The 12,465-nt window shown below is 35.5% G+C and overlaps 1 protein-coding gene across 1 annotated transcript; it reads right to left on the bottom strand.

The window, feature by feature from the left end:
- Positions 1 to 3,337: 3,337 nt before the first annotated feature.
- LOC141406710 (putative inorganic phosphate cotransporter) lies at positions 3,338 to 3,980 on the bottom strand. Its single transcript, XM_073992642.1, has 2 exons — positions 3,919 to 3,980; positions 3,338 to 3,851 (listed from the first exon to the last, which is right to left on the bottom strand). The coding sequence occupies exons 1-2, from the start codon at positions 3,964 to 3,966 to the stop codon at positions 3,681 to 3,683; spliced, it is 219 nt and encodes a 72-aa protein (XP_073848743.1). The 5' UTR covers positions 3,967 to 3,980; the 3' UTR covers positions 3,338 to 3,680.
- Positions 3,981 to 12,465: the final 8,485 nt, after the last annotated feature.

Below are 12,465 nucleotides of genomic sequence, written 5' to 3'. Positions count from 1 at the left end.
TTTGCGAATCTCTTTGATTTTTCTTGTAGCAACTTGTATTCATGTCTCATAAGGGGCATGTCCATAATTCCTGAGAAAATAGCCTAAAAGATGTAAACAAACCCCTATGGCACCGTGTGTAGTGGTCGGAGCGCAACACAACTCTCGAATGGATCAACCGATTTGGTCCAAAATTTGGCCTTCGTAATATTTTGTTCAAACATAGTTTTAGTTCAAACATAAGCCATATCGATCCACTCCTTCAGGTACCTACCCCAAAAAAGTTCAAAAATGTTCCGAAAAATTTTTTGCACGATAACCCTTGAAGGGAGTGACCGATATGGTCCATACTTTACACATCCTAATATATCTACCAGATATAGATCAGGTTCGAATATGGACTATGTTTGTCCACTCCTTCTGGTACCTATCACACAAAATTACGGATAAGTTCACTTTAAGATCTGTTCGCGAATCACTTTGATTTTTTCTGAAGCAACTTGCATTCGCTGCCTCAATTACGACAGTAAAAAATTTTTTTCAGGGGCAAGTTCATACTTCTTGAAGAAACAGTCCGAAAGGTGTAAAAACCCTGTGGCACCATATGTAGTGGCGGGAGAGCACGATAACTCTCGAACTAACCGATTTGGTACAAAATTTGGCCTTCCTGATATTTTGTCATACTTTCAGTTCGAAGATAGGCAATACCGGTCCACTACTTACGGTAGGTCCCCGGAATGTTTAAAAAATGTCACTTTAAGGGTATGCACGATATCTCTTGAACAAATTTGGTCCAAACTTTGGATCTCCTAATATTTTGTCCAAATTTAGTTTAACTTGTAAAATGGAGGTACCTTAGGTGCAGTTTAAGGTCTGTTTGAAGATCCTTTGAAAATGTATGCGGATGCTGTTCGTTTTTGTCCTGCTTACAACGGTATTATATTTTCCGTGGACAAGTCCATGCTTCCTGGCATACTGGTCCGTAAGTTATATGATGGCACACTGAAATGACTAGTTGGCGCGACATCTATCGAAAAGGTATGACTCCCAAAATACAAACTGAAAAGACTAGTGGGCGCGATATCTAAGATATGACTTTAAGTACCTCCTCTACAACACTTTTGAACTTTAATCCTAATCCATATTTTCGTCGCCAAGTTCAAGTGTCCAAAAAAGGCCACAAAACAATGAAAATACCATAAATACATTCGATCTGACCGTAGATGAAAGTTTCAATTCACATAGGCTGAGGGTATATCTCTGTCGGCAAAGCTGACTGATACTTTTTTACTTGCTTAGCTACAGTTTCCTATATTTTTGTATTTTCTTTTCTTAAAGAAATGGTGCTTTTTAGTAAATTAAATGCCCAATACGTTTTATAATTGAATCGAAAAGGTGGATGGAATTATTTTATTGAACAAGAAAGAAATCGCATTTAATATTGGTATTACATACATACATAACACCCGTTAAAGATAGTGAGCTAACATGTGCCGCGCGTTCACCCATAAGAACGTTAAAAACTTGGGTTTGGGCGTCGGGTTAGTAACCCTCCCCTAGAAAAAACGAAAGAAAAGAAAAACAAATCCCTCAAAATTTGACGACCGCCGCAAACGTTTTAAGGACCATGATCTGCGAATCTGCACCCGGAATGTTCTCTCTCTTTATAGAGAAAGTGCAGTTTACGCATTGGCAGATGTACTTGAAAAGTACAAGGCCGACATTACTGCCATACAGGAAATACGATGGAATGGGAAAGGCGTCACAATAACACCTAAAGATGACGCATTGTATGATAGCTGCCATGACATAAAGCATGAGTTTGGTTGCGGATTTGTAGTTGGTCGGAGGTTAAAACACCTGGTCTCCAGGTTCACACCAGTGAATGAAAGACTTGATACAATACGAATAAAAGCAAAATTCTTCAACATCAGCTTTATTTGCGCTCATGCTCCCACTGAAGACAAGGACGAACTGTATGTATGCTCTAACTATTGGGCATAAGTGTACTCCCCATTGCCTACAAGATCGTGTCAGGGATATTGTGCGAACGACTAAAGCCCATGGTCAACGAGATAATTGGACCATACCAATGCGGCTTTAGACCTGGCAAGTCCACTATTGACCAGATATTTACCCTGCGGCAAATCCTGGAGAAGACCCAAGAGATGCAGATCGACACCTACCACCTTTTTGTCGATTATAAAGCAGCCGTCGACAGCCGCTACGTTCAAAGGTATTCCAAGCAATGTCTGAATTTGGTATATCCGCAAAGCTCATTTGGTTCTGTAAAATTACTCTAAATGACACAAGATCTTCAGTTAAAATAGGAAAAAACCTCTCCGAAGAGTTTTGTACCAAAAGAGGTTTCAGGCAAGGAGACAGCCTTTCGTGTGAACTTTTAAACATCCTGCTAGAAAAGGTTATACCAGAGGCAAACGTCTAAAGAAGTGGCACAATCTACACCAATAGCCACATGTTACTTGCTTTTGCTGATGATATGGACATCATGGGACGATCAATAAAAGAAATAAACGATACCTTTATGAAGGTCGAAAGAAAATCTGCTAAAGTGGGTCTGGCGGTAAACGGCGAGAAGACCAAGCTGATGGTGTCGACGCGTCCATTGAGATCGGACCAACTGTTGAAGTTGGTTCCTATAATTTTGTATACCTCGGCACCATCGTAAACGCAACAAACGACATCAGTTGTGAAATAAAAAGAAGAATTGTATTGGCCAACAGATGCTTCTTTGGTTTAAGTAAGCACTTTAAAAACAAAGCCACAACTCGTCAAACAAAAATAACGCTTTACAAACCACTGATACTACCCGTGCTGATGTATGGTTCCGAAGCCTGGGTACTTGCGCAAGCAGATAAGGCAGTGCTTGGCGTGTTTGAGAGACCGATCTGCTAAAAAAGCGTATAAATTAGAGCCACATGGCGGTGCACGCCGAATTGACAGGCGCAAACAAGTGGATGAAGAGATGACAAGGCGCGGTATTCCAAAAATCGAAGCACGAAACAGAGAGTATTGTAGATCTTTTCTTAGTTCGGTCTATGGAACAAATGTTCTGTAATGGGCCAGCTAAGTAAGTAAGTAATAGCATTGGAGTAATCGATGTACATTTATTAAAATACCTTGAGTTAGACAGCGCGTCTCTAGTTATTTGGTTCAGTTAGCCTTATGTCATCCGGTATAAAGTAAGGGTAGTGGTATAGGATATCACATGGACCCTGTCCCGATTACAGCCTTTGTTCATTTGTTTACTCTATTGCTTTTTGTTTTTTTGTTGATACCACATATTATATTAGAGGCCTTGAGTAAGACTTCACATAAAAAATTCTTAGAATTCCATTACATTTTACAAAATGGTTCTTTCGTCTTTTTTATTTCATTCTTAAATGCAACATTAATATTCAAACTTATTACTAAATGTTGTGTTTAATACATAACGAGGACATACAAATATACAAAACTTAACTAATGCTATATAACAAAATTAGAAAACATAAACACAGTTACATTTTTTCGGTAATTAATTGCAGGATGACTTTGTGGAAAACTTCTTCGCACACAAGTAACCGATTATAACTAGAAACACAGTCGTTACATAAAAGGAGGTTAAAAGATGTTGCAAATCTTTGCTTAGCCTAGAATCGACAAAACTAAACTAACAGGAATATTAACAAATAAATTCACTAATGTTGAGACTCCACAAATGTGGAGTTACGTTTATCCTTTGAATGCTGGGGTTGGGCATCGTTCCAACTTTGGATTTCCACTTTGCCAAAGACCACAAAGAGAAGATTACCAATGAAATAGAAACCGGCAGCAATGAAGAAAATAATGCGCCATTGATCGGGATTTTTCTGAAATACAATATTGAATATTATTATTAGAGAATTTTGAAACTGTTCACGACGTTCACGTGCTTACCTCATTTGTTACAATAAAGCCCACAATAAGAGGAGCAATGATGCTCATAATATTGGCAGCACAATTGGCGGCGACAGAAGAATACGCTCAGTCTGTGCGAATTGAAGCTTTCCTCTAGTGAAAATACTAAAAGTTACCTTCTGAATTTACCTGCATACTTCGAGGAAAAATGTTCAATATATGTAGGCACATATTTGGTATAACCCCCATATAACGCTCCTGTTCATGTTTCCTCTGTTGGGAGAAAAATTCAAAATCGTGGTGATGGTAGTGGAACATAAATACCCATTTTTTAGACGAACAGGAAAAATAGGTGATCTCATGAAATTGAAAGTGCTAACTACTCTCATAAAAAATTTTGTGGATTCTAAAACAGCAATGTTAAGAGATGAGAAAAAAATAAAAAAACAAAAAATAATCGGTTATCGATGTGATAATGACCACGACATTCTTAGGGGCTCGAAATGTTTATGTGTTTTTTTTGTATTTTTTGTATTTTAAATTCCTTTTCCATACTTTTCCCGATAATGATTTGAATGTTCCAAAAACCCTGGACTAGATTAGGTCCACTGTATATGATATTTAAGCCGCATAAGCTTACAAATTTTTGTAGACTTATAATATGACCCACCAATATGGTATTTTTATATAACAAGTAAAAAAACTTTGCCGACAGAAGAAAAAACTCATAAATATAGAGTTCCAAAAATTGGACCAGATCTATTAAATTATTTATTTTATATTATTTTATATTATTTTATTTTAATTTATTTCATTTTATTTATTTATTTATTTATTTAGTTATTTATTTATTTGTTTATTTATTTACCAATCCATTTATTTATCCATTTTATTTATTTTATTTATTTATTTATTTAGTTTTTATTTATTTATTTATTATTTATTTGTTAAATTATTTATTTATTGATGTATTTATTATTTTAATTATTTATTAATTAATTTATTTATTTATTGATACATTTTTTTATTTATTGGTTTATTAATTTATTTCTAAATATTTTTATTTATTTACTTATTTCATAATTTAATCATTTGTCATTTATTTCATTATTTATTTATGAATTTATGAGTTTATTTATTTAGTTATTTATTTATTAATTAACTAATTAATTTGCCACATTAATAGCAAAAATCGGGAGGTATCGTTATATGGGGACTATACACTACCGCTCACTTGAATAGAACCCCCCACCAACTTTTTACAAAACCTCAATTTTTTCCCGATTTATACAAGATATGAACTGTTTAAGTTTTTTTATATATTGCTTTTTTAATATATTGATTTGAGTAAACTTAGTCATTCAGTTGTATTCAAATCCGATTAACTTAAGAATTACACATGGAAAAGAAAATAAAGTCAAGTTTTAAGTTATTTTTAAATGGCTACATTCTTATCAAGCATATTTAATATGCACACTCATAAAAATACAATAAAATTAAAAATTTAAATTGATTAGCGTGTTTTATTTAAAACAAATTCTTCAGTGGGATGCAAAGATGCGAAGTGAATTCGCATTCGGTAGGCGCGAATATATTGTTTGTCGCAAATAAAACATTTAAATGGTTTCTCTCTATTGTGAACGAGCCTATGGCGTCCATACAGTGCCTTGTGGTGGGTTGTATATTTACACGTAGAGCAGGCGTGTATTGTGCCTTTTTTGCCTTTTTCTTGCCTTTCTTGACCACCCGGTTGAGAAAGATTTTCCTGTTCAGGATGTTCAGGATTTTTAAAAAAATCGTGGCATATGTTTCGCCCTTATTGGCGATGATGACGTTGATGATGATGACGAACATTTTATAGAATTGTTATTTTTTAATTTCGTAATAAGATTACGAAGGTGGGTTCCTGGTACCTTATACAGCCGTTCTGCTGTGGCAAATGACATTTTCGAACGGCTTGTCTGATGGACAGCAAGCATTAAGTCTTCATCAGAATAACCTACTTTACGTCTTGTACTTGTTGAAGCAGTTGGTTCAATTATGTCATTTTCATTAATGTCATTTTCAGTAATGACATTCATTGATGTCATTTCATTTTGCACTGCATCTTGTGGATCTATGTTATCCATTATTTCAAAAATCATATCATTTTCTGCAACATGCATCATATCATTTTCTGCAACTTCTGCATGCATGTCATGGATTACAACGCCATCTTGATTACCAGCATCATCATCTGGACTGTTGTTGCTTGTTGCTGCTGTTGCTGCTGCTGCTGTTGTTGCTGCTGTTGTTGTTGCTGCTGTTGTTGTTGTTGCTGCTGTTGTTGTTGCTGCTGTTGTTGTTGCTGCTGTTGTTGTTGCTGCTGCTGTTGTTGTTGATGCTGTTGTTGTTGTTGCTCAATACCACCAACACCACCACCACCACCAATGGTTCCAAGGGTTGTAATCGGAATGGCCAGCACAACTTAATTCTGCAAAATTAAACGATTACAGAAAACAAAAAAAATTTTTACAAATGTAATTGTGTAATAAAAAACTTTTTATATTTTATATTTTAATATTTTTTAAAACAACAAAAAGTTGAACAGTCAAAACTGATCGTGTGAACCCCCCTTAGTGTTGGTTCCTTTTCCGATCTATAGATCCATATATCTACTTTCCGATCTATAGATCTATCTGCTTCATTGTTATTGGCGCAAACAACCCTTTAAGTACACATTTTACATTTTAATTGTTGAAAACGAAAATGAACCATAACGAAATATGGATGAATATTTTAAATGGAGATCCTACTCGGGAGTTCCAGGACCACGAAAAATATGTAATACTTTACGAAGCTTTACGTGGAAGGACGAGCTACATAACGGATCAAGAGATCAGAGGCAATGGCTCACCCCCATACGCCACTGTCGAACAGTGGTTCCCGAATCAAACATTTGGGTTTGATGAGCCAACCACAACGAAATTGAGGTCAATGATTGCCGCAATGGCTGAAACGGATAGAGTGTGCGGCCTACATTTTGACGCACTGAAAGTCAAGGACCCAGTTCAAAAGACACATTACACATTCATGCTCAATGGCCTTACCAGGAACTGGAGTATATTGATTGGATGTGAGGTTCATCAATATTACACTGTAGAGAACATATGGGACATGGTGGTAAGGATGCAGCAGTCAGCTCAAAGCATTGGTGTAAGAGTTGTTTATAATTGCTGCGATACCGATAGCCTTCACCGACCGTTATTGCCTATATATAACGCAAATAATTTGAGGATTGGAGAAAGTTTTTGGGCTTACGATATGTACCACCTCCTGATTTGCGTAGTGCGAAGGTTCATAAAAGGACATCTTCTTTACCGAGGACATCGAACGTCATGTCGGCTTAGTTTCAACCTCGTGAATTGCCCATTTAATACCGCTTCATTACCAAAATCATATGATTATGACACTTTTAAAATTGAAATGTACAGTGCGCAATCGAATAAATATATGTTTTCGCAGATAATCCTGCTTAAAATGAACCTGAGTTCAGCTATTATTTCCATTTTATCCACTAAACTAGCATTTTCTTCGTCAGTTAGTAAGTGGAGCAATCCTGTCATTGCTGACACAAATTTTGCTGTTCTGGACAATACACTTGCTGGCGTGTTTTCGTCTGTCGCCGCTTGGTTCAGTCGCAGCACCTCTGCATCGTTGAAAAATTCGTCGTTCCAAAGAAATAACACGACGCGTAGCAACTTCAGATTTTCTATTAAACTCGGACAAAACCCTACTTATTTAATATGGAAAAACATTTTATATTTTAACCAAAAATAACAACAAAATATTGATTAAATTTTAATTAAATTTTCTTTATTGGTATAATTTATTGTGGAAATTCAAATTCCAACCAACATAATTTATTACTATTTTCAATAGTGCTTGTGACCTTGACAGCCGCATCAAACCTGGCTTTCGCATATTGCATTGTCCTTAATGTTGGAGTACCCTTAACCCGTCGTCTGACCTCGTGAAAGAACTTTTCGACAGTAGCGTGCGTGGTCAATCTATTCAGGTTCAAATTACCATATTCTTGTAGCAATTGTTGTGCGCAACAATTAAATAAGTAGGGTTTTGTCCGAGTTTAATAGAAAATCTTAAGTTGCTACGCGTCGTGTTATTTCTTGGGAACGACGAATTTGGTACTTATTCTACTAATTGTTCTTAAACTATATTATTATAATTTAATATTTACCTGTTTAGTTTGAACTTTAAATGCATTTGTTAAATTAAAGTAGAAGTGCGGAGGAATGTACATAGCTCACAGTTGAAAATTTTACTGGCATGAAAAATCTGGCACTGGGGCACACTAGGTAAAAATTATAAATTCTCAGTAACAAAAATTTCAAAAAAAAGTCTCTCAATTCATTCCCATTTACTGAACATTTCTGTTAAAAAAAAACAACATCATGTAATAATTTGTAATAATTATTGCCGGGAATTTTTGTAATTTACAACCAATTTCTGCATTTTTTGGATTGATGTTATCACTAACAGGTTAATCAACAGATATTTACAAAAAAGCCAACTTTATTTAAAGAAATTCTTGTAGTAATTCTAATTTTTCAAAAATTCATCGTTTGCAATAATATAGTTGACTAACTGTATAATGATTGATATGCCATAAATTTGTTTATTTTGATCCTTGAGCCAAGTTAAAGCTGGTGTCCATTACCTCAAAAAAAAAAAAAACGTAAGTTTATATACAAAAATATTGTACGGTGCAAAGGCTGCCTGTCCCAAAATGGAAATCAACATTTCAACCTATCACGCGTTAACAATTTGGAACTTCACTTCTGTTCAAATTGATTGTATACACTATATGTCTGTTCCAGAACCTGCAAGAAGTTATTTGGTTGAGGAATAAATTCCTCATAGATATGCTTTTTTGGTCGATTCTAACATAAAGGGCTAATGTAAACTGGCTTAAAGTTGGCTCAAGGATCACAATACACAAATTTATGGTATACTAATCATTTTTTCGAGATAACACCCATATCATCAGACAAATCTATTCATTAAAGCTTTTGTCTATAAACTTCATTGATTGATTCAATTTATGGAAAATCAATCACACACATTACTACAACAACAACAACAACAACAAGGCCACGTCTTTACTACACAACTCTTTTTTATACCCTCCACCATAGTATGGATGGTATATTAAGTTTGTCATTTCGTTTGTAACACATCGAACTAATCATTTGCGACCCTATAAAGTATATATATATTCTTGATCAGGATAAAATTCTAAGACGATCTAGCCATGTCTGTCTGTCCGTCTGTTGTAATCACTCTAGCGTCCGCAATAATTGAGATAGAGTGCTGAAATTTTGCACCCTATGGTATTTTTTCCATAGGCAGGTCAAGTTCGAAGATGGGCTATATCGGTCCACTCTTTGGTATAGCCCCCATATAACGGTACCTCCGGATTTGAGGTATTTTGACGTTCTTCGCCACATTTGCAGACCGAATTAGCTATAATTTGGCACTTAGGGTTCCTGGTGATCAACAAACTTATATCCCAAAGGATATGGGCATAGGCCCATGTTTTGGTATAGTCCCCATATAACGGTACCTCCCGATTTTCGGTATTTTGAGAATTTTAGCCACAATTTGTGACCGAACTATCTGCAATTTGACATTTGAGGTTCTCAATGGTCATGAAACATCTCCACCGAACATCGTCAACATAGGTCAATGTTTTGGTATGGCCCCCTTATAACCGTACCTCCCGATTTTCGGTATTTTGAGAATTTTAGCTACAATTTTTAACCGAACTAGCTGTAATTTGCCATTTGAGGTTATCAGTGGTCATGAAACATCTCCACCAAACATCGTCAACATAGGTCCATGTTTTGGTATAGCCCCCATATAACCGTACCTCCCGATTTTCGGTATTTTGAGAATTTTAGCTGCAATTTTTAACCGAACTAGCTGTAATTTGACATTTGAAGTTCTCAGTGGTCATAAAACATCTCAAAAAGAACATCGTCCACATAGGTCCATGTTTTGGTATAGCCCCCATATAACGGTATCTCCCGATTTTCGGTATTTTGAGAATTTTAGCTGCAATTTTTAACAGTACTAGCTGTAATGATCGGTATTTTGAGAATTTTAGCTACAATTTTGTCTATACAAAAATAATCGTCAATATAGTGCCATGTTTTGGTATATCCCCCATATAACAGTACCTCCCGATTTTCTGGAATTTTCAGTGGTCACGAAACATCGGTATCTCCCGATGTTCGGTATTTTGAGAATTTTAGCTGCAATTTTTAACCGAACTAGCTGTAATGATCGGTATTTTGAGAATTTTAGCTACAATTTTGTCTATTCAAAAATTATCGTCAATATAGATCCATGTTTTGGAATATCCCCCATATAACAGTACTTCCCGATTTTCTGTATTTTGAGAATTTTAGCTGCAATTTTTAACCGAACTAGCTGTAATTTGACATTTAAAGTTCTCAGTGGTCATAAAACATCTCAAAAGGAACATCGTCCACATAGGTCCATGTTTTGGTATAGCCCCCATATAACGGTATCTCCCGATTTTCGGTATTTTGAGAATTTTAGCTGCAATTTTTAACCGTACTAGCTGTAATGATCGGTATTTTGAGAATTTTAGCTACAATTTTGTCTATTCAAAAATAATAATAATCCCCCATATAACAGTACTCCCGATTTTCTGGAATTTTCAGTGGTCACGAAATTTCTTCACTAAAATTCGTCAACATGGGTCCATTTTTGAGGGTCTACATTGTTTTGATGAAACTACCCTCAATTTGAATCTTGAAGTTCCCTGCAGCTATAAAACTCTTCCGCCAATAAATTTAAAGAAAGGTTGACTCTTTGATATAACAGATATAATGCTAATACATGATGGCTTACAGGGTCTCTTGCAAAAACTTCATCACGCCATAACGCGGAAGTTTGTCTCACGGCGCATCTGTCCTTCGGGGTTTTTCTGTCACCAAGGACTTTCATCTCCAAGGGAAATATCTCTGCCCCAACATTTGTGTTCACAGTGTAATTTAAGCAATAGTGGGAGGCAGTAGGATTCTATCCATTGTCGAAAAGTTGTTCCACCTTAAATTGTGAAAGAACCCTAATTATTCCATTTTATTTAAGACTATTTTATGGTGGAGGGTATAAAAAGTTCGGCACGGCCGAACTTAACGACTTTTTACTTGTTTTATTTTATTTATTAAAGGTTTTCCTTTAAATTCACTGGTTCTTACCAAACCTTAACATATTTTTTTATATATATGTTTATATTATGAAACACAACAAGACAACACAACACAAAACAAAATAATTTTATCTATTACGCGTTCGTCACCAAATGAGAAATGAATGAATCCGCGTGCCGTCGTGAAATCGTTTGTGAAATGTGCCCGAAATAAGTGTGTATTAGTTATTAGTTATTATTTCGTGGTGAATGTTTAAATGGTTGGCCAAATGTTCCCTGGGCAAATTTGCCCGAAATACGTTTAGTTATTATTTCGTGGTGAATGTTTAAATGGTTGGCCCATGGTACAATTACTTAGGTAGATGCCTCAGCCCAGCTGATCGAATTTAAAACGTCAAAAAACTAGGAATTCGCTATGAAAAATCAAAACAAACAACCATATGATTCGGTAAGTAAGAGATAGCATGTGTTCACTTCACTATACAAACACAAGTGATAAAAAGAGACAACAAGAAACCATTCGGCGAAAATTTTGAAAGTTTACATTACAAAAAAAGTTGCGATTTTGAGATGTGTGTCCGTCCGTCCGTCTGTCCATTATAAATTGTAAACACGCTCCAGGCCGCAATTATGGACCGATCGTCACGAAATTTTGTATGGAGGTCGGGTTCAGATCAGAATAGATCCCTATTCTTATTGGTGATGATCGTGAAATATTTAGCGGGTGAAATGGTCCAAAAACATAATATTTATCCAGCTGCTCTGTAGGTATCAATATTAGTCCGAACAACGCGTAATTTTAAATAAGGTAAGAGTATGTCACAAAGGAGAAGCTTGCAATTTGAGATGGCGATCGGATAATATTTAGAGGGTTAAATGGACCAAAACTTTTGTGTGAAAATTGTGAAAATTTTTAATATACAGCTTATATCTTAATTCCTGGAAGTGCCATTCCGGACAAGTGAGATATACTTGCAAGTAGAACGCTTGACATTTCAATTGATGCCAATTATGTTGGTGTGCATGATTAGATAACAGAGTTACAGCCTAATATATTCCGTTATTTGTTTGAAGTGTAATAATAAACTCGCTAGAAGTATCAATTATACATCAATAGCCACGAAATTTTGCACCGGGTAGGAGTATAGGTCGAAAAAGATGCCTACAATTTTGAATGATGATCTGATATTCTTTAGCGGGTGAAATAGACCATTACTTTTGTATGAAAAATATAAAAATTTTATTTTTGGTCGATATTAATTCCTTGAGGACATATATATTTCGCAAAGTAGCCTACATATGAAAAAAAACTACTGACCTTTCCTCTGATGTAAATTGCAATACAC

The sequence above is a fragment of the Musca autumnalis genome, unplaced genomic scaffold, assembly GCF_047663935.1.
Source record: "Musca autumnalis isolate F117 unplaced genomic scaffold, ASM4766393v1 scaffold_5, whole genome shotgun sequence".
Classification (NCBI taxonomy): domain Eukaryota; kingdom Metazoa; phylum Arthropoda; class Insecta; order Diptera; family Muscidae; genus Musca; species Musca autumnalis.
The sequence above is the reverse complement of the archived record's forward strand: the minus strand, read 5'-3'. Positions and strand labels throughout refer to the sequence as shown.